At 38.1% G+C, this 27,329-nt stretch overlaps 1 protein-coding gene across 1 annotated transcript; it reads left to right on the top strand.

Annotated features, from left to right (window-relative positions):
* The first annotated feature begins 1,087 nt into the window (after positions 1 to 1,087).
* On the top strand, positions 1,088 to 26,025 carry nmd3.L (NMD3 ribosome export adaptor L homeolog). Its single transcript, NM_001092384.1, is given in 16 exon segments — positions 1,088 to 1,134; positions 2,192 to 2,252; positions 4,055 to 4,189; positions 5,484 to 5,580; positions 9,124 to 9,204; positions 9,574 to 9,702; positions 10,039 to 10,129; positions 11,701 to 11,779; positions 13,169 to 13,265; positions 14,548 to 14,665; positions 16,495 to 16,640; positions 17,959 to 18,071; positions 19,062 to 19,134; positions 20,511 to 20,617; positions 23,329 to 23,399; positions 25,695 to 26,025. Coding segments are annotated over 15 exon segments (1,515 nt in total). The 5' UTR covers positions 1,088 to 1,134; positions 2,192 to 2,208; the 3' UTR covers positions 25,829 to 26,025.
* The last annotated feature ends 1,304 nt before the right edge of the window (positions 26,026 to 27,329 follow it).

Here is a 27,329-nt window from a genome sequence, read left to right as displayed (position 1 = left end):
CTTTGACTACCTTAAAATGCTAGTGCACATCGTGTGTCTGATGCTACCATTGCAACCAATGAATGGGTGTGTGTTTTGTTAAAAGGGGCGTGATTTCTGTGGGTGTGGCCATCAAGTGGACATGGCCAAAATATTTTCGCTGCGGCCCTACTTTTTGTCCTTCTTTCTAAAGGCAGGACTCCACGGACGATTCTGGTGCGATCCGACGCGATGCGCAAAAACGCAGGCGTCACGTCAGATGCGATGGAAATAAGGTAAGTAATTCTATTGGCGGATCATGTCACAGCGTTGATGCGACGCAATACGACTGTCGGATGCAGACGCTGCACGCTGCGTCTGCATCCGACAGTCGTGTTGCGTCGAATCAACAATACGACACGATCCAACAATAGAATTACTTACCTTATTTCCGTCACATCCGATGTGACGTCTGCGGTTTTGCGCAGCATGTCGGATCCCGCCGGAATCGTCCGTGCAGTCCTGCCCTTATTCTCAAATGTTGGGTGGTATATGCATTCACAGTTTTCACATGGGTAACTGGGTGGTAGGGTTGTCACCTTTTCTGGAAAAAAATACCGGCCTTCCTATATATCTTTTTTCCAGCCAGGCCGCTAAAATACAGGCCGCTAAAATACTGGCCATGTGGCAACCCTACTGTACTGGGTGGAGATGCCCTGTAGGTCAGGGTCAGTGATCCACATTTGATAGCTGGAAAAAAATGGCAAATTAAAAAAAACTATATAAAATAAATAATGAAGACCAATTGGAAAGTTGCTTAGAACTGGAAACTTTAACATTCTAAAAGTTAACTCAAAAGTGGAACCAGCCCTTTAAACAAATATAAGATGTCCTAAAAATGACACCGAAGGTCATGACAGAAAATTTTGTGTTCCGGCGTCAACAACCCTATTGGATGATATTCATAGATGATTATTCTTTAAAGGAATGATATTTAACTGTCACACGTCAGATGCTATAAGATTATGTGGGGTTACTTTCATACAGGCAGCGCATAAGACAGCCATGGTCCTTCTGGAAGTGACATCACCCGGAAGCGCAGCATTGCCACATGGTGCGGGTCCTAGAACTGGGAGTCTGCACTTCGTTTCCATGATCGGCTTTGGCACGGCTGAGGTTTGGCTTCATTTAGTTCATTAACATGGTAGAAATCGAGGGTAGGGGCAGTGAGTGTTATGTCTAATACCGAGTGAGCACGTTGTCTCCCAGCTAACATTATAAGCATTAGGATAACTCACACGAGGATACGGATCCCATGCTTTCACAGTTGTCGGCTGTCTTCATCTGTCCGGAAAATATATAATATTATCTTTATCTGCTGCTTATTCAGAGAGTCATTGTTCATTACTTATCCTCTTGCTCTATGCTTTTTGGCACGGTTTCCCATTTCATGTCCTACTTTTCTGCGTTTCATACTAGAATCTAAAACTGACCCTCCTGAAATCAGCACAGTAAACTGACAAGTGTGGTTGGGAGGGTTCCATATACAGAACGATTCTTGTTAAACAGGCTTTCTCTCTTTGGGTTTAATCCCCAAACTGTTCTCCTTGCATCTTATTCCCCATTTCCAAATTTGTTTTATTTATGCCAATCCCTATGTTGTCTGGCACTACATGATTTCTTCTTTTTATTTTTTGTTAAAAGATATATATATATATATATATATATATATATATATATATATATATATACACACGAATATCAAAGTAAAAAAAAATGACCGATTTCAAGGATTAAAAAATAATAAAAAAGGTCAAATTATTTTTTACATGGGTGTGCCAGCTTTTTGATATTTGTAGATAAAACAAGGGAAAGTTGTGCTCACCGCTAGTTTTTAAAACCATTAGGCGGGGGTGCAATGAGGGTAAATACATATAGACACATACAAGAGTCCTCTGCACTCAACCCATTATCAATATATTTAAGACAGAGACATTTTGTGCATACAGCTACTGAAAAATACCTTACCCTTTAAACAAAACAGGGATTGTTTGTCCATATATTGCAATATATTTAAGCTGGCCAACTACGTCAAAGTCATCCCATATCTGGCCAGTCCTATGCTTGCACCCCGATTACATATTCTGGCCTTAGAGTGTGGATACTCATTGAGATATATATATGTGTGTTAATGTAGTTTATAATATAACAATCTTTGTTTTTTATTTTGCAGGAACCTCTTTAGTAGAAATGGAGTACATGAAAGGGCCTGCAACAAGCAGCCAGGGCAACATGTGAGTGCTTTTCTGTTTATCTGTTTACTTGAAACAGTCACCCCAAAATACACTGTGTGATGATGCTAAACCATGCCCTCATACATACTTGTTTAAATAATTGATTATAAAGAGGGTGTATTTATTTTAACAGTCTAGCATGGTTGGGACCGACATTAAAGTCTTCTCTGTACGCTATGCTGTGGATTTTATTATATATCACTCGCTATGTAATGCATGTTATTCATTTATTGTTTAATAACAATTTCTTATATATTTGAGCATATATTAGAATGTCAATGAGTCGGGGTTTAGGTTACACCACAATATAAAAAGGTATTAAATGGCTGAAACTCTGTTCCTAGAGGAGCTAATTAACTGTGGTCTTCAACCTTTGAGGCAATGCTATCCCCTCCAAATCTGTGTGAGAGGAGTATAAAAGATGCCACTGTTTGTTTTTGCAGAGATGTTACAAAGGTGCCCTCAAGGAAGCTGTGTGACTGGTGGCACTAAAACCTTTATAACAGTGTTGTTATGTAGGTTTGCTAAACAGTTTCCCCATCCTTTAACGCTCTTCTTAAAGAGATACTGACACCAGAAATTAAAGTATTTTTTTACATCTATAATATTGCCTTTGAAAGCTACTTATAATTTTGCCATAAAGTATTTGCAGGATGCTTTTACATTACTGTTCTGATGCCCCATGTTCCTGTGCGAGGGGGCTGCCATATTTGTGCAGCAGGAGTCCATTCGCATTAGAAACTTTAACTGACAGGCTGACATCGGACAGTCAGGATGGCAAAACAATCAGGTTTAAAAACTAGCAATTCCTTACAAAAACAAAACTCTCAGCAAAAAACTATCAACATGACCTATAGGTAACTTTTAGTGAACATTCATATTTTAAAAAGTAGTTTTTTAGTGTCAGTATCACTTTAAGGCGAGAGGAAGTTTCATAAAGAAAAGTGTGTATGCCAAAAATGGCTGTGAGCATTTTTGCATCTTAAGTTCTTATAAAATATGCTGTTGCTGAGAAAAAATATTTTGAACTATCCCAATGAAATATGATACTTATAACAATATACATTGCAAGAACTACTATTTGTTGCAATTTTCTTTATTGTTAATATCAATACAGATCAATGACAGTTATGTGAAAGTCGTGTGTGAAGTGGGGTTCTAATTCATGGGTCACAGCGTGTACTGGGTTCTGGATATTTACTCTGACCCTACAGAAATCAGCACAGTAAATTGACAGGGGTAGTTTGTAGGGGTCCATATGCAGAAGGATTTTTATTGGGTAGTCATGTTATTGGTTTTAGCCTCCTAACTGCTCTCCATCCAGCAGTCTTGTAAAAGTGCTTTGGGGAGGGTTTTCTTCCCTTTTGCATTAATTGGCTGCTCTTTATATGTTCAAAAGAGCAGCACAACAACCTGGTGCTCTTTCTAAACATGGTATGCTCTGTGTCAGGGAGTGCTTGAGTGCTTTCTTCTTTGCTGCCAATTAATTATTTTTTTTTTTTTTCAAAATTGGGCAAATAACGCAGAATTTATTGATGTTGCCGTTCTAATATTTGAACAAAAAAATGTATAAATGGTATCTGTCAGAATATTTCCTTTCTTTCATCAGCACTTCTAGAATAGAGCAATGACAAGCTTTGGTATTTAGAAAGTCAATTCGCACATTTGTTGAAGCTTGAGGTGCTAAATAGGTTTCTCTTGGCACCCTACAGCATCTTCAGATGTCTTCAGATGTTTCTCTGTGTGTTCATTCCTGAAAATCCTTTAAGTTTACAACTATTAATTGTATTTTCTTTGTACAGACTTTGCTGCCAGTGTGGCATTCCCATTCCCCCCAATCCAGCCAACATGTGTGTAGCCTGCTTGCGGACGCAGGTTGACATTAGCGAGGGCATCCCAAAGCAAGTTTCAGTGCATTTCTGCAAACAGTGTGAACGGTAAGATGCTGAATTCATATTTATTATTGCCACATATCAAATCATACAATAACTGAAAATAACTGAAATGCTCCAAGGCAGACGAAGAAATATTTGTTTCAGGATCCTTGCTGAACCATATCAGAAACCTTAAAGGGGTTGTTCACCTTTCAAACTTTTTTCAGCTCATTTGTTTCCAGATCGTTCACCAGACTTTTTTTTTTTTTATTGCTTTCCATCATTTTTTTTTTTTTTACTGTTTTTCCAAAACTAAAGTTTTAAGGTTAATGTTCATGTCTCTGGCAGTTTCTAATCCAAGTGTAGATTCTGAACAGTTACAATTTCTTCTATGAATATTAGCAACTATTGTATCAATTCTAACAGCTGCCTGTAATGAAATTCAGAGATTCAGCAGGACAAAGATATAAAATGTATCCACTAATTGCGCCACCAATTTAGAATAGTTTGCAGAGGCTGTGACCTCCCCCTCCCAGACCTGCTTTCGAAAGAAATAAGAAGGTGAGAAATAAAACTTTACACTTCATTTGAAAACAGGTCACAAATAGAAAACAGAAAGTAATTGAAAAAAATCTACATTTCTGGCAAACAACCTGAAATCAATTGAGCTGGAAAAGCTTCTTGATATCTACCATTTAAAGTACTTTTAAATGGAAGTATAATCATTTGCTTTTAATGTGCTGTAGACAATGTCTTACTGGTTGTATATAAGGTAAAGTTACAGGGAAATTGATTTTTTTAGCTAGTCATGTTGATAACCAACCTGGGAGAGTCGGTGACAGGTTAAATAAACCCACCAGATCAGCCGTTGTCGGCTTCACATTTAAAGATAAGATAGGCTTTTTTAGTTTATTTGGGTGAATCTCTACTGAATGTCACAGCAGTCCAGCCTGCCCTGATTATTACTATCTCTGTGATAAAGTGTTAATCCCTTTGTGGAGATTGTGCCATTTATCGGCACTTTATTATATAACAGGCTATCCCACTATTTATAGAGAGGGCATGTAATATTTATTATAGCGCAGGGATAGCAGAAACCAGTCCTAATTTGTGGTAAACCCCAATACTATAGCAATCATTTCCAAAAATACTTCCTCATTGTTATAAGCGTAATGTACACTTTTGTGTGTTTTTGTGATCAAGCTAAAAGCTTACAAAGTTGGAGGTGTGGTGAGACATCTGATAAAATTTCATTCTGCAGTCCCCCAGCTTCTAACATTATGTTGTGTGTCTAAGCAAGTTCTTAAGGGCTTAAAGTTTGACCCCCAGCTATAAACCACACCATTATCTTTCCTAGCTACCTGCAGCCCCCAGGAACCTGGATCCAATGTGCTTTGGAGTCAAGAGAGCTGCTTACTCTCTGCCTGAAAAAACTGAAAGCTAACTTGAGTAAAGTAAGTCTGAACACAATTGCATTGTCTGAAGACCGAACTTTTATGTTTCAGTTCATAAATTGATGGTAAGCTGTCCAATAAGGCGACCTCTACCTAACAACTGTCACACATGGAGATGTCACCAATACTTTTTACTGAAAATATGTGCTGGGGATGTTATAAGGGTCATTCCTATTCAGTTCCACCTTTTTATAAATTGGTTCACTTTTTTTTTTTTCTAATGTTGCTTGATAAATATCTGCCTTTACATTATTTAAAATCAACTAACATTATGTGAGAAAGGCTAGAGAGCTAGCCGAAGCGTTGGCAGTTTTTTTGCTGAATAAATACCAATATCTTTTTCCACATAAGACCTGTGAGTGCTTGCCTATTTTCTCTTTCCTTCCCTTCTTCCTTCCTTCCTTCCTTCCTTCCTTCCTTCCTTCCTTCCTTTAGGATCTATTAGTAGCCAAATAACATACTTAAAGTCAACTGCAATGTAATTCTCCATTATGATTGGATGAAACATGCTTGAAGCCAACCACAAGGTAACCCGGGGTATGTTGGGTCAGTGCGTTTCTTATATAAGCACTTTAGGTACTGGCTATAGGGAAGGCTTGAGAAATTTTATTCTATTTGTTTAAGCGCCCAAAAAAAAAAAGGTTTTAGTATTTTGGAGAACTTAGTGTTTTGAAGAAACTTACAATATTTAGGAGTAACTTTCAAGCTACTACAAAGGGAAACAAACAGTATAGTTATAGTTCTGAAAGGCCTTTATGTCAAGATAATAGGTCTTATCTTGACGGCACCCTGTAATCTATTTCTTTGTTTCCCTTTCTTATGATTTTGGTCATTGTTTGTTGACCTTACTAAATATGCACTTTCTTTTGCTGGAAAAATATAAAAAAAAAAAAAAAAAAAAAAGTTTTAGGGGCAGGTCTTTTATGTATTAGATTCCCACTCTTGAGCTACAAGAGGGTTGGGGAAAAATTAGTAGGGATGCATCAAATCCAGGATTCGGTTCGGGATTCGTCCTTTTTCGGCAGGATTAGGCCGAATCCTTCTGCCCGGCCAAACGAATCTGAATCCTAATTTGCATATGCAAATTAGGGCTGGGGAGGGAAATTGCGTGACTTTTTGTCACAAAACAAGGAAGTAAAAAAGTTTTCCCCTTCCCACCCCTAATTTGCATATGCAAATTCGGATTCGAATGAAAATGAAAATCCCTCTTAAGTAAATCACTTTTCTCCTGTAAGGGTTGGATGTTGGAAAGATGGTTTTTAACCCCTACGCAATGCTCTCTCCACCTTTATTTCCATGGATCATGATCCAGTTCACCCCTTACTGCAGCAGCCGTAATCTTACGGGCAGTTTACTTTTAGGAAAGAATTAAAAGCATGTAAGTGGAACGGTGCAAATGCCTGAATACATCTGTTTATGAACTTTTATACTTGGTCTCAGATCACACAATTTCCTGGCATGTAGTCATCTCCAGCGTTTAAACACTCAGCAACTGCTTCTATTAATATACACTTCTCGTAACACAATCCTCTCCGTACGTCTGAATGTTTGTTAAATTAGACCAAAACATTGTTCTAGATTGTGTTTACCTGTGTATTATGTAAAATGAGCAGGTTTAATGTTTTTTTGTCTCCTTTAAAATACACTTATGTAACCAACATTACATTCAGTATTGTATGTTATTTTACTAATAGGATCTGAACAAGGAGCAACAAAAAAAGTCTGTATATTCTGGTGCTAAAAAGCACTGACTTAGGGTACCTTGTTCTAGAGTGCTGTGCCTTTATGTTTTATGTCCATTTCCAGTTATAACATTGCATGAATCAGGATGAGACACATGCTTTGTATAGTAGATTTGTGTGCAGTACATTGCAAGTTCAAAACACAAACTTTCAAGCACCACTCTATAGTGTGTGTTATACTGTTAGCATGTTGCAAGGTTCTGGAAATAATATTTTTGTACTAGTTGGAAAATGGGTAGGATCTGAGAAGGCATTACAATGTAAATTAGGTACTGAAAAAATGAGTTCTAGTTATGGATACACAGGCAGTTGTACCCTGCTTAATTAGTGAAAGCCACAGCTGTAATCCCTCATGTGTGTTGCTGTGCAGAAGTCTATTCAGAGGGATATATATGCAAATATCTTAAGGGTTGGAACAATGGCGATGGTTGAGTTGTATTTAATAGATGAGACTGAAAACTGCAAGCTGAGTCAGGAATCTTTAGCTAGGTAAAACAAAGGAACATTCCTTCATCAATTCTTTAGTCTTTTTAATGGCCACTATAGCTTACATTTTTGTATTTTGTTGATGTAAATATTGATCTATATTATTATTATTTTCCTTTTACTCTTCCCAACTTCAGTAATGGTGTAACTGACCCACCTTGTAGTTTTAGTGATGTGGTTTGATGGGAAATGACTAGCTAAACTTGGCTTTACATTGAATGTTATAAGATACCGTAAACCTACTGCTGCATAGGTAATACACAAAAAAACCTCTTGCACAACTGTGCTTTTCCATTGGCATCTCACTCTCCTTGTGATGGGCTGGTATTCTTGCTGGCACAGTGCCCGGCTGTTTTGGAAGATTATCCGCTATTCTCCTAAGGGAAGTGGTACTCATAGTGACAGCTGATTGCCGATGATCTTATGGCTGGGTCAGCACAGTTAATTTTAGAAAAGAGCAATAAAGTTTAATGAAAGCTTTTAAGTTTTATTAAGTTTGTAGAATGTCAGCATAGGCAATGCTGACAGCAATAGAAAGGAGCTGAGTCTGTTTTCTGAAAACCGAAATGGAGAGGCTTTAGAACTTCCTTGTCTCAGAAACATAACTTCCATGTGCCATGGATATAGCATTCATTTCAGGTTCTCATGATCCTTCACACCAGCCTCTATAGGAGAAATGGTGTTCCAAATTGCAGAAAGATTCTTCATCTGAAAAACCTCAGATCCCAAGCATTCTAAATAGCTACACAGCATTTCAGGGTGCAGGTAAAACCTGTACAAAGCAACAAAAAAAGTACCGCACTCAACAGGCTCCGTTACAGTAGAGAGTTCCTTGGGAAGATCACTATGATGTGATTGAAACGAAATTTCTATGATGTGATTGAAACGTAGAATTTCTTTTTGTTTGTTTATTAAAATCATTTACTCTAACGAAGCCTGTTAAGTGTGGTATAAATATATTCTCCCCTAGAAAAAGGCAAAAAAGCCTAGGTGCTGCCGCAGGTGCATATATATATATATATAGATATAGATATAGATATAGATATATATATTCTCCCATTGTAAAATACAAGGATATTCTAAGTCCCCAAGGAAAGGAGAGTCATGACTATATTAGAAGTTACCTAGGACTTGTGTGCTTTTATGTTTTACAACAGGCAGTATATACCTTTTTTATTACAATACACGAGTTTCAGTAAGTCTTGTGATACAAACAAAATCATTGTTATATTATATCTGACATCATTAACACCTTTTATAAGGATATCATTTGCAGCATATTTCTAACTCTTGTGTAATGTTTTGTTTTCTTTAGGTACGGCTTATCGATGCAGGCTTCATCTGGACTGAGCCCCATTCAAAGAGGCTAAAAGTAAAGCTGACCATACAAAAAGAGGTGATTTGTGTAATACTGCTTGCCTTCTTTTGCACAATTTGTGATTCAATCTGTCCTATATTTAGGACAAATTCTAATATTTTAAAAGATATTATGTACTATTTATTTTGACTTAGAAACATGACACTTTGAACACCAAAGATTTAAGCAGCCAAAAACTGTATCATTTTGGCAAAGGGATTGACTAGATTTGTTCTAAAACATGAAATTATATGAACTGAATATTTAATGCAGGTGTATTAGCCACTTAATTTCACTTCAAAATCTGTGATAAACTGAGCAACCTTTAAAGCCATCGTTTGATAAAAAAACCCACCAAGATTCAAGCTAGAAATCATCACTGTTCTTTCATCTTTCCCTCTCCCTTAGGTGATGAATGGAGCAATTCTTCAGCAGGTCTTTGTAGTAGACTATGTTGTTCAAGCCCAGATGTGTGATGACTGCCATAGAGTAGAAGCTAAAGATTTCTGGAAAGCTGTGGTCCAGGTCCGTCAAAAGGTAAGAATAAATGCAGGAGTGGTAACTTGTATTCCCACCCTTCTTATGGTCCGTAATTCACCTCAGTCCGTGCCCCAACAGAACTTCCAGTTTAAGGTCCCAATCACATTAAACACTTTAGTCAATTTCATGAGAAGCCAATCAACCTGCCTGTATGTATTTTGAGTATGGGAGGAAACCGGAGTACCCATTGGAAACTCACACAGATGCAGGAAGATCATACAAATGTATATACTGTATTCATTTTTCTTGCTTCAATATTATGGTCATCATAAAGGGCAATCCAAAGTTCTGCATGTTAAAAGGTATATTTACCTATACAATTGAACATTTTAGGTTCTTCACAAAAAGACCTTCTACTATTTGGAACAGACTATTCTGAAACACAGACTTCATCAGAACACACTGCGTGTCAAAGAGATTCATGGTAAGGGCATCACCTCTTCCACCCCACTCACAAAGAAAGTAGCAGGTTAAACGTTTTATGGTTTTATCCAGTACTTTTTATTTTTGGCCTGCGTCCACAGTGTCTAGAAATGTAATTCTCCCCTTGTTGCCAAGCAGCCGAAACCTGAAGTAGTAGCCGCAAAAGACTAAGTTTAATGTTTGTCAGGTTCAGATGTAAAAGCCATGAATCACTATCAAGAAAATAATTGAATTTTTGTTCCTGAAAGCCTCGGGGAAAAATTGATTAAAGTGGTAATAATATTGTGAAAAATGATGGGATCTTCTTGCTTTGAGGAGTTAAGTTTGTGTTAACTGTGTGTTTGGTATGAGCTTCCTCCTTATCTAGAAGTATCAGATTTGTATTGGGTTTTTACCAGTGCTTTCTCTATAGTTGCTCATATTTTTTTCCCTTTTCCAAAAGAATCTCTTGGGGGGGGGGGGCCCATTTACTTAGCTCGAGTGAAGGAATAGAGGGAAAAAAAACTTTGAACCATCGAATTGGCTACTACGACTTTGAAACTAACGATTCGAACTAAAAATTGTTTGAATATTCGACCATTTGATAATCGGAGTACTGTCTCTTTAAAAAAAACTTCGATCCCCTAATTCGCCACCTAAAACCTACTGAGGTGCAAGGTCCCCGTAGGCTTTCTAACAATTTTTTGGTCGAAGAAAAATCGTTGATCGATGGATTAAAATCCTTCAAATCGTATCATTCGAAGGATTTAATCGTTCAATCAAACGATTTTTCGTTCGATCGAACTATTTGCGTTAAATGCTTCGACTTCGATATTCGTAGTCAAAGGATTTACATTCGGCAGTCAAATATTAAGGGTTAATTAACCGTCGATATTCGACCATATGTAAATCTGCCCCTTGATGTGTTAATGTCCCATAGCTACTTTTCAGCAGCCATTAACAAATATTAATAACAATTGTTCAAAATCGGATACATGTTAAGGTTCATGAGAGAATATTAACTGTGAACTTAATCAAGAGCAGTGGTTGTCAAGCTTTTTAAGCTCAAGACCCTCTTGAATGTTCAGTGTTTGTGCAAGGCCCTATTTAGCTCAGAACAATGTTACAAATACAGCAAAACCTTGCTGTGTGAGCTATTTGGCTATATAGTCTAGGACAGCAAATACATTTTCACCCCCAAAATTCACCATCATTAACCTTCAAGCCAGACTTTCAGGTGTATACAGAAGAGGAAGAAGCTTTTGCTCCAACTCTTATCTGACATTCTTGCCCAGCCCCCCTTCAATTTCTCCAAGCTCGAAGATCTTGGAAACAGGAGTGTTGTACACACAAATGCCTACTGGTGGATGCACATGCCAGTTTATAGATTCTTCTTCAGTCTCGAGACTATGTTCTATCTTAAAAAGAAATCTGCTTTATCTGTTTCTCTTTAAATCCACATGGATCTATTTCACATTAAGAACTGTTAACCATTGCTAAACATGATCAATAGTCCCACATTGTCTTTGATACATTTGGAGTATTTTTATAGCTAGAATTCTAGCAAATCCCTAAACAAATGTCTTTTTAAAGATGGTCTGGACTTCTATTATGCTTCCAAGCAGCATGGTCAGAAGATGGTGGAGTTTCTCCAGTGCACAGTGCCCTGCAGGTAAGTTCCCACTATATGTGTGAAATATTGGCACAGTAGAGAGATACATGTACTGATACAATAATATAATCTGGGTTGAGAAACTGGAGGCTTGGGGGTCATATGCTGCCCTTCAGAAATGTTAAGGCCCCTAAAGCTTACAAATGTGGCTTGCCTGACTCCATTATTATAGTATGATCTAAGATTTATAGTATAAACCTTTAATGTTCGCAGATGATAAAATACTATTTCAGCGTGTGTATCTACCAGGTGTCTGTGTTTTGGCTTGGACTGCACTAAGTAAAACCACATGGCTGAACTGTACTCTTAGCTGACATCAGTTCAATGTATGTGTCAGTTCTGGAGCTTTAGTATCATTACATTAATCAGGAACTGTTGGTGATGGGGATGCACTCATTCTTCGAGCATCGAACTTCAGGCTCCCTGGGCTGCACTCTGGATGCCCATTTTAAAGTTTTAGTTTTTTGTGGAGAGTGATATTTTGAGACGATTTGCAATTGGTTATAATTTATTAAATGTGTTTTTTGAGTTTAGCTTTTAATTCAGTGGCTCTCCAATTTGCAATTTCAGCAATCTAGTTGCTAGGGTCCAAATTACCCTAGCAAAAAATGCATTGATTTGAATAAGATACTGGAATATGAATAGGAGAGGCCTGGATAGAAAGATAAGTAATAAAAAGCAATAACAAATGTTTAGGCTTACAGAGATTTTGTTTTAGATGTGTTCAGTGACCCTCATTTGAAAGCTGGAAAGAGTCAGAAGAAGAGAGCAAATAATTCAAAAACTATAAAAAAAGAAAAAATGAAGACCAATTTAAACATTGCTTAGAATTAGCATATTAACATATTAAAAGTTACCTTAGGGTTGTGACACACGGGCAGATTTAGTTGCCTGGGGACTAATCGCCTCTTCTTCTGGGCGACAATCTCCCCAAACTGCCTTTGCGTGTAGAGCACACGTGTAGAGCACACGCGGCGCTTCGGTTTCCGAAGTCGTGAGGCAACTTTGGGCGACTTCGGAAAACGACTTAGTTTCTGCCTTTTGTCATAGAACAGAACCCGGTAGTTCTTCAAGATGTAACACTGTACAGTGCAACCTTTATTTGCATGCATTTGCGATAGCGGTTACATATAACTGTGAGTACCTGCTAACCAATGAGAACTGCAGTTCCCTGGCCCTTATGCAGACACTGAAATAAATACAGATTTGTAAAATTAGCTTCAAACTCTTAATGATAGAATGCAGTGTAGCTGAACCATGTCTTGGGGCTTAAAATCCAGAAAATGGATCATGTTGTCCCTGCCTTCCAGTTGTACTAGCTTTGTTAATGTGTTTTAAGGATGCTGTGAAAAAGTACTTACATCTTTTTTTCTTGTCTCATCTGACAAGGTTTAAAGCTTCCCAGCGCCTGATCTCTCACGATATCCATACAAATGCCTACAATTACAAAAGCACATTTTCTGTGGAAATTGTTCCAGTATGCAAGGTGAGTTTAGCATAAGATATTTTATTCTGAGAGTTTTTAGCACCAATACATAAGTGGGTGGCACCAAATGTATAGTTCTATGAAGCAGGCTGCTTAAATATTAAAATTATGATTTGCTAAAAATATCCATGGTCCTTTAACCCTCTTAAAGGAAAACTATGCCCCCCCCCCAAACTATGTAGGTTTCTATAAAAAGATATTGCATTAAACTGCTCATGTGTAAAACCCTGCTTCATGTAAATAAACCATTTTCATAATATATTATTTTTTAGTAGTATGTGCCATTGGGTAATCATAAATAGATAAAAAATAAGGGCCGCCCCCCGGGATTGTATGATTCACTGTGTACACAAACATACCAAATAAACCATACATCACCTGAGCCAAAAAAAGACAGAGTTCTGGTAAGATTCTTTCATATGCCATATAAACTATCTGTTGCTTAAGTATTAATTTTGGGGTATAGTTTTCCTTTAACCGCAAAACAAGTTATAACGGGCTGTGTTTTGAGGCTCAAACATCTGTATTTCACCTCGGCCCCTTGGTTATGACCTTTAAATCTACTTTAAAAGCGATATAGGCCGGCACTCTGGGGGTATCATACGTTTATAAGCACTGCTAATAGTTCATGTTCTGCAGCCTAAACAATCTGCTTGACACATTAAGGAGCTCATTGTAAATTATGTGCCCTCTTAACAAATAGCTTTGACATTAAAGTAACAGTAACACCAAAAATTCCGTTTTTTTTTTTTGTTAATGAAAAAATAATGTAGTGTTGCTCTGCACTCTTAAAACTGGGGTGTTTGCTTCAGAAAGGCTATTCTAATTTATATAAACAAGCTTCTGTGTAACCATGGGGGCAGCCATTTAAGCACAAGACAAATAGTAGATAACAGATAAGTTATGTAGAATTGCATTGTATACTATATTGTGTATCAGTTAACAACTGTGTATCCTGTGTCTTTTCTCCCTTTTCAGCTTTGAATGGCTGCCCCCATGGCTACACAGCAGCTTGTTTATATATACTATAGTAGAGTTGCTGAAGCAAACACACCAGTTTTACCATTTCACGCCAACAGTGCATTATATTTTAATTAATTTAATACACTTTCATTTATTGGTGTTACAATTCCCTTGACAATTTCAGTTTTAACATTTATTTTCTTATTTCTTTTGCTATTGTCCCTGTTTTTTTTTTTTTTTTTTTTTTTTTTTTTTAATTGCCATTTTTGATTGATTATATGCCAGAGCAATGGTTTAATACATGCTATTTGGTGCACAGGACAACCTTGTATGCCTCTCTCCAAAGCTGGCACAGAGTCTTGGAAACATGAACCAGATCTGTATCTGTGCCCGTGTAACCAGTACAATTCATCTGATTGACCCTAGCACTCTGCAGAGTAAGTATGGGGTAATTAATAAAAGATCATGTGGGTTATATAGTGAATAAAGTACTCCCTGTTGTAAAATATAACGATATGATAAGTTATAGAGGAGTTCCATGACCATATAAAAGCATGAGTCTGAAGGCTGAGTGTTTTTAGTACAGGTCATGGAACTCCGAGGTGACTAATAATATTCACATATTTTGCAACAGGTGGTACTTTATTATAATACACAATGAATTTGTGTGCTCTCAAAATTGGGAACAAGCTCTTTGCAGCCCCGGGTGCAAGCTGTACCTCCTGCCAGGGCAAACTTACATGAATCCAAAGAAAACAGCAGCACTCCGGGATTATTGAAAAAGTGAAGAACTTTACTTGAAGTGCCTTAGGCCTTAGACCCGATTGCTGAAATTGCAAACTGAATAGCTGCTGAATAAAAACCACAAGTAATAAAAAATGAAAACCAATTGCAAAAAGTCTCAGAATATCACTCTACGTCATACTAAAAGTTACCTGAAAGGCAAACAACCCCTTTTAAAGGAACAGTAACGTCAAAAAAGAAAAGTGTTTTAAAGTAATGAAAATGTAATGCAGTGTTGCCCTGCACTGGTAAAACTGCTGTGTTTGCCTATGAAACACTACTATTCTTTATATAAATAAGCTGCTGTGTAGCAATGGGGGCAGCCATTCAAAGGAGAAAAGGCTCCGGTTACACAGCAGATAGCAAATAAGCTCTGTCTGTCTAATGGTGTTATCTGTTATCCATTAGTTATCCTGTGCCATATAGCTGTTTTTTTACGCCATTGCTCCACAGCAGCATGTTTACATTAACTATAGTAGTGTTTCTGAAGCAAACACATCAGTTTTACCAGTGCAGCAACACTACATGATATTTTCATTACTTTAAAATTAAAACACTTTTTTTGGTGTTACTGTTCCTTTAAGTAAAATTTTAACTATTATATCATAAAATAAAATAGCACAGACAAATTCTGCTAAATTGATGTGGCCTTTCAGTTATGGATCTTTGTTCATTAAGGATTAAATCTGGCTAAACATGCTAGTTCGTGCCTTTTCAAGATGGTGATAACTTACTGACACTACATTTTTACTTAACTGAATCTAGCCCACTTAGATCAGAGATCTGTTATGTAAATGAATGTCTTCATGTATCCACCTATTGCCAGAACATTGCAGTTCTGCAGGCTACTGGATCAGACTTTTTTCCATTTTTTTGATGTTTCTGGGCCTATAAAAGTAGTCACCGTAATCCTGAAGCAATTTGTCACCCAGTCAGCTAGTGTGCTCCCTGTTCTCTTTGTCTCATTGTGTGGGCTGCACTGTCTAGACAGTGTAGCAAAGCTCCGTAGGCAATGATTTAATATAGTAAGGAAATCTGAGCAAATGATTTAGAGGAGCAGTCTTGCACTACTTAACTCTGTAAATAAGACACACTGAAGGAAATATGATGGCGTCCTGGTTTGTCTTGGGAAGCGATGGCTATGAGTTAGTTACCCTCCCATCAGTACATCCCCATGGTATAATTACCCCTTATTTATTATGTCTGTGAGTACAGAAGGCACAGAGGATGGGGAATTTATTATAGAGTGCTCATCAAAGGGGAATTAATTGTCTTACTTTTAATGGAAAATATATAGAAGATAAAAATTAACACAGGCTGGATATATTTGTGGTTTATAGGAGCATTTCAAGGCAACGCGTGTATTGGCAGTGATCTTAGCACTGTCTTGTTAATGTTTGTAATTTATAAATGTATGTGTATAGATAATCGCTCCACTTTCTCATGTATTGCAATTTGTTCCCCCCCCCCTTTTCTCCTTCAGTTGCTGAAGTTGATGGGAACACATACTGGAGATATCCTTTCAACAGCTTGTTCCACCCCAAACAGATGGAGGAGTTTATTGTCATGGACACTGAAATAATCCGAGACCGAAAACAAGCAGCAGGAGCAGGCATGAGATCAAACAAAGTATGTTTTGCTTTCTATGACAATGAACATCAAATGATACTCAATTTGGTACAAGGTCACTTATTAGTCTATTGAATACACTGAGACTTTGGGCAAGGAAGCATAAACTAGCGGCTAATCCATTGTATGATAATTAACACAAGTGTACATTGCACTGCAGTATAAAAATGCACTTTGGACTGCTTTGTATACGACTATGGGAAAATCTCAGCAACGTAGCACATTCCAAGAATCTGTGTTTCTTCTATATCCATCAAAAGTGGGACATATCAGGGGCGTTGAAGCATAGGGCAGTCTTAGATTTGTTTGTTTTTATTTTAGATTGAAAATCTAGATCTTAAATTAACTTTTTTTTTCCTTGGCCACACTTGGGGACTACAACACTGCTTTTCAGCTGCTATTTCTCTAATTCTGTGCTGCCCTCTGCTGGATAACATGTGTAGCACTGCTCAAGACCATTGAAGCTAATAATTAGTGACATGATACTTCTGTCTTAGGTCACTGAAAACCTTACTCAACTAATTTGTCTTTATTCTGCTGTTCTAAGAACAAGACTTGCCAGTCATGTTGGGTTCAAGGGTTAAAGCAAAAATTGAATTTTGGAGGGAGTTTGCATATGCTGTACTTAAAGGGATACTGTCATCCCTTAACTGTCATCAGTTAATAGTGCTGCTCCAGCAGAATTCTGCACTGAAATCCATTTCTCAAAAGAGCAAACAGATTTTTTTTATATTCAATTTTGAAATCTGACATGGGGCTAGACATTTTGACATTTTCCCAGCTGCCCCTGGTCATGTGACTTGTGCCTGCACTTTAGGAGAGAACTGCTTTCTGGCAGGCTGCTGTTTTTCCTTCTCAATGTAACTGAATGTGTCTCAGTGGGACATGGGTTTTTACTATTGAGTGTTGTTCTTAGATCTACCAGGCAGCTGTTATCTTGTGTTAGGGAGCTGTTATCTGGTTACCTTCCCATTGTTCTTTTGTTTGGCTGCTGGGGGGGGGAGGGAGGGGTTGATATCACTCTAACTTGCAGTACAGCGGTAAAGAGTGATTGAAGTTTATCAGAGCACAAGTCACATGACTTGGGGCAGCTGGGAAATTGACAATATGTCTAGACCCATGTCAGATTTTCAAAATTGAATATAAAAAAATCTGTTTGCTCTTTTGAGAAATGGATTTCAGTGCAGAATTCTGCTGGAGCAGCACTATTAACTGAATCATTGAATCATTGAAAAAATGTTATATTCCCATGACAGTATCCCTTTAATATATTTCTTGGTTATCTCTGATGTATTCTTGCTTCTTTGTTTTGGCACAGCATGTACTTGCAGAGGTCTGGGTACAGAAGACATCAGAGATGAACACAACCCAGCAGTACCACTGCCGCACTCACTTGGGGCACCTGCTAAATCCAGGCGATCTTGTGTTGGGGTAAGTCTGAAGTGTTTGGGAATCACCTACAGTTTGATGTTTATTTAATTAAGCAAATGTAAGACATTGTAATTATAAGTTAAATTATTTTTCAAGGTTAAATCCATACCAGAGGCAGAGCTGTCTGCACATCTGGGGTAGTGACAAAGTAAAAGTCTTTCTTTCCAATATTTTTTCCAATTTTTTTTTTTTTTTTACTCAGATCAGTATAATAAACAGGGAGCTTGTCTCTATAACCTGCTACTGGCCATACTCCTTAAGCCTTTCTTATTACCTTGTAAAATAATTTTGCAAGATTTTCTGTACCTGTATGTATTTTAGCACATAGCCAGAGTAAAGGAAGGACGAGTATTGCCCATAAAAACAAATAGACTACTGGATATAGAAATATTAGTATTGTGAGACTTGACTAACATTATAGTCTGAGCATGGGGGCCCAACCTCCTTTACTCATGAGACACATTCATATGTAAAAAAAAGTTACATAAGCATACAAAAGTTCCTGTGGCTGCCACATATGGTCTGTGATTCACTATTTGAGAGCACTGTGTGGACTGGCAGTCTACAAGAGTCTCTGTTTTGCAGTATACCTAGTTTTTATGCAACCAAAACTTGCCTCTAAGCCAGGAATTCAAAACGAATTACTTTGAGGCCACTGGGAGCAACATCCAAAGGGTCGAAGAGCAACATGTTGCTCAGGAGCCACTGGTTGGGGATCACTGATTTAGACGTAGGACAAGCAGCGCAATTTACAAAGGATCATAAAGTGCTAAAGTTTTACTGTGGAAGTTGTAAAGAGTTAAATACACCATGGGGCATATTACTATTCAGCAATTGTATAATCTGTAATCAATAATACTGGTACAAATACTTCTTAATCTTAATTACTAAGAGAGCACAGCACGGGAAACTTTGACAATCCAGGGATGATCCAGTTCGAATATAGATTTTGTTCTCAGTTCTTTTTTTCTTGTGGAACTTCTTTTTCAGGTTCGATCTGTCTAATTGTAATCTAAATGACGAGTTTATTAACAAGATGAACCCTCACCATATTCCTGATGTGGTAAGGATTATTTTATACTATATAAAGATAGCATACACACACACGCTGCTTAAATGTTTTGCCTAACTATCCCCCTATAATGACCACTGAAGAAATGATAATATTATTAAACTGTGCTACTATTCTCCTGGGTTTCCCATATTCAGGTGTTTAACCACTTCTAAAGGACAGATCTTTTTGCTAGACAGTGGTTCAATAGACAGGACTTGTATGAACAAACATCTGGCCTGTATTTATGAAAAATGTATGGTTTATGCTCTTGAGCTAAACAGGCCAAATAGAAAAACTGGAACTACTTTTATTATTCAATATCCTGCTTCTTGTAAGCAACAGAAAGACTGTAGTTAATCAGATTACCAGGTCACAGATAAGCCCCTTCCATAATAGACCAATCCTATCTAGAAGTTACTGACAGAACAGCGGGCAGGGGTTTGCTTATTATCTTCTCTGTTTACAGTCATTCATAAACATTTTCATGGGCCAAATCTGTCATGCTGGCTTGCAAATTTTGCACCCAGGCCTGTAGTACTCTGTGCCTGGCAGTGCTTCTGAATAGGAGGTTTCTCTTCCGTTGTTTGTACACCAGCAGAAAAAAATGACAATATCCTGGTTGTCAAGTACCTGCAAATAATTTTTTTTTTTTATGTGATATATTCAGCAAGCTAAATATGGGTCCTACAGCGAGGCTGGAGTTGGGTGCAGATCATTTTAAGATACTGTAGATGCCACTGAAAGCCCATCTAGGTCAGATAGGGAGATGATTGAATGACTAGTATAGGAATTTTTATTCTATATGAAACCGTCATGAGCTAAAAGGGGGGGGGGGGGATCCTAAGACTTGGTTTTGGACCTCAAATGTTGGCTTGAGCTCAAAAGTCTTAATATAACTGCTTTAGATGGAAGACTTCACTAAGAAACAAAACCTTTCTTGCTTCAATCGGCCTCCTAATATGGAACAAATCAGCAATGCAAATATCATAAAAGTTCTATATTAAAAGTCCATTGCCAGCCCATGCCTTGAATTGAAAATCTACTAAAACTCAACAGTAATATCATTCAGCCAAAGCAGCTGGCACACAGTGTGAGTATACTAAATTTATTTTCTTGTTTGTCTTAAAATATCTTCTTCGCTTTATAGGGATTTTCAGGGATTATAGGAATGAGCCTTTCACAGAATACAATGGTCCTCACTGGTTCCCTCACTTTGAGGAAGAGAGACATGATACTGTACTGCCCTGGTGTCTCGGGGTACTTCTATACGCCCATGTATCAACCGTTTGCTATTTATACCCCTTCCATGTTTTGTTCTGCACTTGTACTTTGTTAAATCTCAGTGGTATTATATTGCAGAATACATAAAATGTGTTTTTGTGCAGGTCTTAATAAAGAAGAGCTATGATCGTGCTAGGAGACAGCGGCGGAGGAACTGGAAGCTAAAGGAGATGGACAGAGACAGGGAAGGCATGGACACAGATGATGAGAGGTGAATGCACCTACAAATTTTTGCTCTGTCAATGTGGAAGTTTTCCTCTTAGTGCAGTTACAAATGCTCTTCCTTTTCTGTTTTCAGTGGATTGACTGTGTGGCTAGATCTGTCTGTTAGGACCCTATCCCTGTTCCTCTATTACTCCACCATTTCTCAGTGGTTTTGATTTGCTATAGAATATTAGTGTCCAGAATACCAGATTTATGCACTGAAGTTCTTTAGCCCTTTCATTAAATGAGTTTTAGGCTCTTGAGAGTATGGGATTCGCTGTTAAGCTGCTAGATGTGATAACAGTCACTGTACTACTGCTACCATATACCCTGAAAATAGATTATAATGAAGAATGTAACAAAGATACTTGCTGTTTCTTAACTTGTATAAGGGCTATTCCACACGGGGAGATAGCGACGCGTTTGCGGTCGCGGCGACAAAGCGCCGCGACCGGCGCAGGCGACAGTTTTGTATGGGCGCCTATGTAAAAACGCCTGTGCTAACCACACGAGGCGATGCGCTTTTCAACAGTTGCCTGAAAATGCCTCGCCAGGCTTTTTCAGGCGACTGTTGAAAAGCGCATCGCCTCGTGTGGTTAGCACAGGCGTTTTTACATAGGCGCCCATACAAAACTGTCGCCTGCGCCGGTCGCGGCGACCGCAAACGCGTCGCTATCTCCCCGTGTGGACTAGCCCTAAAACAGAACTTTTTGTGGACATTTACTATCTTAAAGGAGTAGTTCTCCTTTAAGTTAACTTTTAGTATGTTCTAGAATGGCCAGTTCTAAGCAACTTTTCAATTGGTCTTCATTATTTATATTTTTGTAGTTTTTTTTTTAATTATTTGCCTCCTTCTGACTCTTTCCAGCTTTCAAATGGGGGGGGGTCACTGATCCCATCTAAAAAAACCACAAATGCTCTGTATGGGATTAAATTGATTGTTACTGCTACTTTTTATTGCTCATCTTTCTATTCATGTCAATGCATGGTTGCTAGGGTAATTAGAACCTTAGCAACCAGATTGCAAAAATTGCAAACCGGGAGCTGCTGAATAAAAAGTTAAATAACTCAAAACTGATTGCAAATTGTTTCAGAATGTCACTTTCTACATTATACTAAAAGTTAATTTAAAGGTGAACAGCGCCTTTAATGAATTATATTAGGGTGTATGTCATCCATCACTAGGGGAGCATTGAGCCATATTTTGTTTTGTTATATAGACACCCGAGGGCCAACCCTTTAAAGCTTCAGGCTTTCGGGTGCCTATGTATAAATACGGCCCTGGTTACAAATAGTCACTGACTCCCTCCTACAGACAAATAACATTTAGTATGATGTAGAAAGTGATATTCTGAGAAAATTTGCAATTGGTTTTAATTTTTTACTATTTGTGATTTTTGAGATATTTATCTTATTCAGCAGCTCTCCAGTTTGCAATTTCAGCAATGTGGTTGCTAGGGTCCAATTTACCCTAGCAACCACACATTGATCTGAATAAGAGACTGGAATATGAATAGAAGAGGGCCTGAATAGAAAGATAAGTAAGTAAATTTACAAGTGAACCACCGTTTTAAGGGCAATGGCACACCAGGAGATTAATCACTAGTGATAAATCTCTGCTTCGGGGCGACTAATCTCCTGTAATATTTTTGCTACAGACAATAATGTGAATCGATGGCGGTATAACCCACATGTCCCTTCAGTCTCCCAAAATCACTTGAGGTTGCTACAAGAGGAAACTTCAAGCGAGTTAGGGAGACTGAAGCAACACATGGGCTTTACCACCAGAGATTAACATTATCTATGGGAAAGCTTTTACTGGAGATTACAGGAGATTAGACGCCCCACAGAATAAGAGATTTATCTCTAGAAATAAATCTTCTAGTGTGTCATTGCCCTAATTGTTCACGTTATTTATAGCACCACACACTGCAAGAATCAGGCTAGGTTTTGTATGACATATATGAGGATTTGAATGAATTTAAAAGAGCATTGCTGTATATCTTATAATACAAAAGGGTCATAAATAGTGCCATTAATAATATATTTCACAGGATAATTGATGTCACAAGTATTAATTAAAAAAAAGAATGTTCCTCTTATTATTAAGTGACATTGTAACATAGCTTACGTCCAGAATGCTTGGGACCAAGGTTAAAGGATCTTTCCATAATTTGGATCATCATACCTTTAACTCTATTAAAAATAAAATATTTAATAAAACCAATAGGAGTGTTTTGCCTCCAATATGGATTCATGCAACATAGTTACCATCAAATACAAGCTACTGTGTTGTTATTGCAAATAAAATAAAAAAAAATTAAAAATGTTACTATTTATCTCCTTAAAAGGAATCTGTGGGAGATGAACTTCCCATAATTTGGAGCTTTCTGGATAACTGGTCTTTATATAATGGCTCCTATACCTCTGTGTGCCCAGTATATCAAGCCATTCTTAGACTGTAGTTTGATAATGGCATGTATTTATGTGGCATGTACATGTGGAATTCCATACAGCTTCTTCTCATTGGCATGTTTAATTGAAGGGAATTACAATGCAAATGTTTAGATACTGTGGTACCAGGCCCATGCTATATATTCTAGATGCTCTCTGGTTGCCAAGATATCCATGTTATCTACAGTTGTGGGGAGGGGGGGGGGTGCAGAATGCAGTTTTTGGTACATTTAATGAATATCTGTGTATTGTGTATTTTATTAGGCAATATCAAGATTTTCTTGAAGACCTTGAGGAAGATGAACTGCTACGGAAGAATGTTAACATTTTTAAAAGTAAGGCTATTCGAGTCAATCCATTAATTTTCCTGGTAGACTGCTTAATTTACCTTATCTTAAATTACCCGTATAACTAGAAAGCACATTTTCTTCCCTTTAGCTTTACACTTGTTCTCCTTGTATCGCCCATATAACTATATTCCTTCTCAAAACAGTTTCATTATACAAGCTATTTCAGCCAATCAAAACAAAGGCACTGCCATTTCTAAGTGATTGGGGTGTTCAGTTATGATGCAGGTAACAAGGTTGGGTCTGTACGAGGTTGAAATAGAAGAGTATTTGTTTATTAATCGAAGGATCAAAGCATTACAGCATTACTTAATTGCTTAGTTATACAACACAACTTGTGTGTGTATGTTGTAGTATTACTCGTCTAGATATTATAAAATCATGAAAGGGGGTGGAGAAGGGTGTAAGAAAAATAAACAATAAAATGTTAAACAATTACAGACACCCCTACTGCACACCAGACCTTCAATGGAATAAAAGTGGTATCAGCCTGCAATGTAGAGAAGAAGTGCCTGAAAGCAAGGAAATATCAGTGACCCCATCTCCCAACCTGTGCAATTAAAAGCAATGTGAACTAAATGTAGAATTGATCAGTGCTGTTCTAAGCACTTTATCGATTTACATTCATTTTTGTTTAAAGATAGCAAGAAGAAGAAAAATGCATGCTGCAAATATTCATTTTGTAACAACAGTGCCACCTGCTGCTCCGTTTTCTGCCTCTGATCAGGGCAGTAGTATGTGTCAGAAGAAACCACAACAGTCCACTTTTTCTTCTGACAAATTCTACCAACTGGATCACAGTCAGAAAACTGGGCAGCATGAGGTGCTTTTGTTCATGGCTGTGAAGTCGGTACATAAAACCTTAGACTCCGACTCCTCTGTATATTAGTGTAGTTTCCACATTTATTGAAAGAAGTAGAATACAAGACATTTTACCACTGCCAACGCTCAAAAAGATAAACCGCATCCTTTGGTAATTCTAAAACAAAATCAAAGTTAAAGGAAAGGTTAAAACTAAGTAAGCCTTATCAGAAAGGTCCACCTAAATATACCCGTAAACCGTAAAGTAATGCTGTTCTGAGTCATCGGTCAAAAGAAACTGCATTTATTTCCATCTATTGTGTACACATGGGCTTCTGTATCCGACTTCCTCTCTTCAACTTAAATCTCATTGCCCTGGGCGTGAGCATGCTCAGTTTGCTCCTCCCCCCCCCCTTCCCTTCTTAGCTGTAATCTGAGCCCAGAGCTATAAGTGAGCAGGGAGAGACTCAGGAAGTGGTGTCACACCAAGCTAATACTGCAGCTGCTATCCTAAACAAAAAGAGTTTCTAGAGCTTTTTACTCAGGTATGGTAAAACATTCTACAGAATAAATATAGCATTCTAGCTTGCACTATTGCAGCTAATCTATTGGCAATAAAATGCCTCCCTAGCTTTCCTTCTCCTTTAAACTACATAAACCAAACAAATTAGAAAACCTAAAACATAATATGCAATATATTAACACAATATATAAATTGAACCTGGCATATACCTGTAGAATAGCTGTTAAATACAATCCAAAATTCTGCTTTATCCTCCTTCATAGAAGCTCTTTAATCTGATTTGATTATTTTCAGTGCTTGTATTTAAAGTAATTAGGAATCAGTCTGAACATTTTCACAACTCCGACTGCAGACCCCAAAATTACATCCGACTCCACAGCTCCTCTCTTGCTACAAAATTCTTCTTTAAAAAAACAAAAAAAAAACAATGTCCAGTCCCTCGTCATCTCATATTATAGTGAAAGGCTGACAGCACTAATTGGCTGATGCCTAATAAAGCACTAATAGGCTGACACCTTTGCAGGCTTATATATTAAATCTTGGAGCTATGTATATACTTCTTGCAATCTCTGTTGCCGAAAGCAGCCTGTAAATATACAAACACAATTGTAAATGATAATTATGTGCATATGAATGCAGTGGTGGAGGTAACACATACAGATATGTGAATTCGGTTTGCTGCTGACTGACAGGTTTCAAGCCCCCGTGTTTGTCTCCTAAGAATTAACCCTTTATAAGTCCTAACTAAGTAATAAAGCAGCCTCTGACTAATAGGGATTTTAATAGTGGATTTTACCATTCTGCTCTGTGCAGCACTGCTGAGGATAAATTTGGCCTCTCTGGGCCTAAGGGAGATCCAAGCAGAAGCTAGAATTTCCTTTTACTAAGGATAGCTGTGGGGCTGGCGCTTGTTATCTGTTCCCAGGGTATGTTTCAGTGTGTGTATTTTCCCCGTGCAGATGCTAACGTGCCCGTAGAGAGTGACACTGATGAGGAGGGAGCCCCCCGGATCAGCCTTGCAGAAATGTTAGAAGATCTTCACATTTCACAGGATGCCACTGGTGAAGAAGGAGCAGGAATGCTGACAGAATAGACTCACTTCAAAGCCATCCGCTTCTGCATTTTTATCAAGAGGATTTAAAATGTGTCCAATTTAATTTGAGCCCATTTATAACACCCACTCGTATGTCTGTCGGAGGACTCGGAACTTCAATTTCCATATACAAAGCTCTTGTATGGTTTGCATTTCTCCTGTCTGCCAACATTAAAATAACAAATGCCTAAGCTTTATCTTTTGGCTTTCTTCTTATGCAGGGCCCTTTCAACTTCACAACTGGGGAATTTATAATAAGGGCACAGCAGCTGCATTGCATTGTACTAAAAGAAGGGGAAACGTTGTGCCGCCTTTATAGTTTTTATTCAGCAATATATTTATTGCAAGGAACCCTGAACTTGAGCTGTCAAACCAGCCCCCCCAGCCTGTTAGAGTTCTGCCAGCTGCTGGAGGGTTGTCATTCTTGCTTCAGTGTTAGGATCCCTACATTAGTCATGGTTAGAGTGGAGAGGATGGGCCTGGGTAACAAGCATTCTATATGTGTCCCCTGTACTATCCACATGTCGTAACTCTTGCTTAGCACTAGAGCCTCCTCTGGGGCAGAATCACTTTAATCATGTGACTACCTACAGTATACATTCATGTGCCTAGATCTGAATGTTTCATTTGGACCCTGCATCTGGCACCTGCACAGAATATCCGCATACGTTGTTACTGGTATAGGATCTGTTATACAGAAACCCATTATCCAGAAAGCTCCAAATTACAGGAAGGCCATCTCCAATAGACTCCATTTTAGCTAAATACTTCTAATTTAAATAAAATATATTTCCTTTTACTCTTTAATAATGAGAGAGTACCTTGTACTTGATCCAAACTAATATTTAATTAATCATTATTGAAAACAAAACCAGCCTATTGGGTTTATTTAATGTATAAATTATTTTTTTAAGGTATGGAGATCAAATTACAGAAAGATCCATTGTCCAGAAAACATCAGGCCCTGAGCATTCTGTATATCGGGTCCCATATCTGTACCATTTTGTCTTTCTAGGCCTACATGTATACCATAAAATCCAATAAGTGATTCAAATATTTATTCGTGCCACTAGCCAAGCGACGTTTCGGGCTATTCCAGCCCTTTATCAAGCTTGATAAAGGGCTGGAATATTTTTGGTATACTGTGGGAAATTTCCTTTGCAGAGAGGAACAGTCGTGCACCCGACGCATCAACAGGCGGTTTAGTGCGAGTGTGGCACTATTTGTTACATTGTTCTAGGCCTACATGTGTTCCCTAGATTGTGAACAGGCAGGGTTGGACTGGGCCGGCGGGACACCCTGACAGCCCAGATCCGTGATTTGCAGGCTCCTTCCTGCCGCAACGCCCCAATAATCGGCAGAGCGGTGGCACAGCAGGGGGGGGGGCCCGGAGGGGGGCCCTGGACAGCAGCCCCGGTGGGCCCTCGGGTCCCCCAATCCAAACCTGTGTACAGGTGGTTTTTATGGTATTCATAGATTTATGAAGAGACTTTCAGTGGAC

Source organism: Xenopus laevis, chromosome 5L (assembly GCF_017654675.1).
Source record: "Xenopus laevis strain J_2021 chromosome 5L, Xenopus_laevis_v10.1, whole genome shotgun sequence".
Classification (NCBI taxonomy): domain Eukaryota; kingdom Metazoa; phylum Chordata; class Amphibia; order Anura; family Pipidae; genus Xenopus; species Xenopus laevis.
The sequence above is the reverse complement of the archived record's forward strand: the minus strand, read 5'-3'. Positions and strand labels throughout refer to the sequence as shown.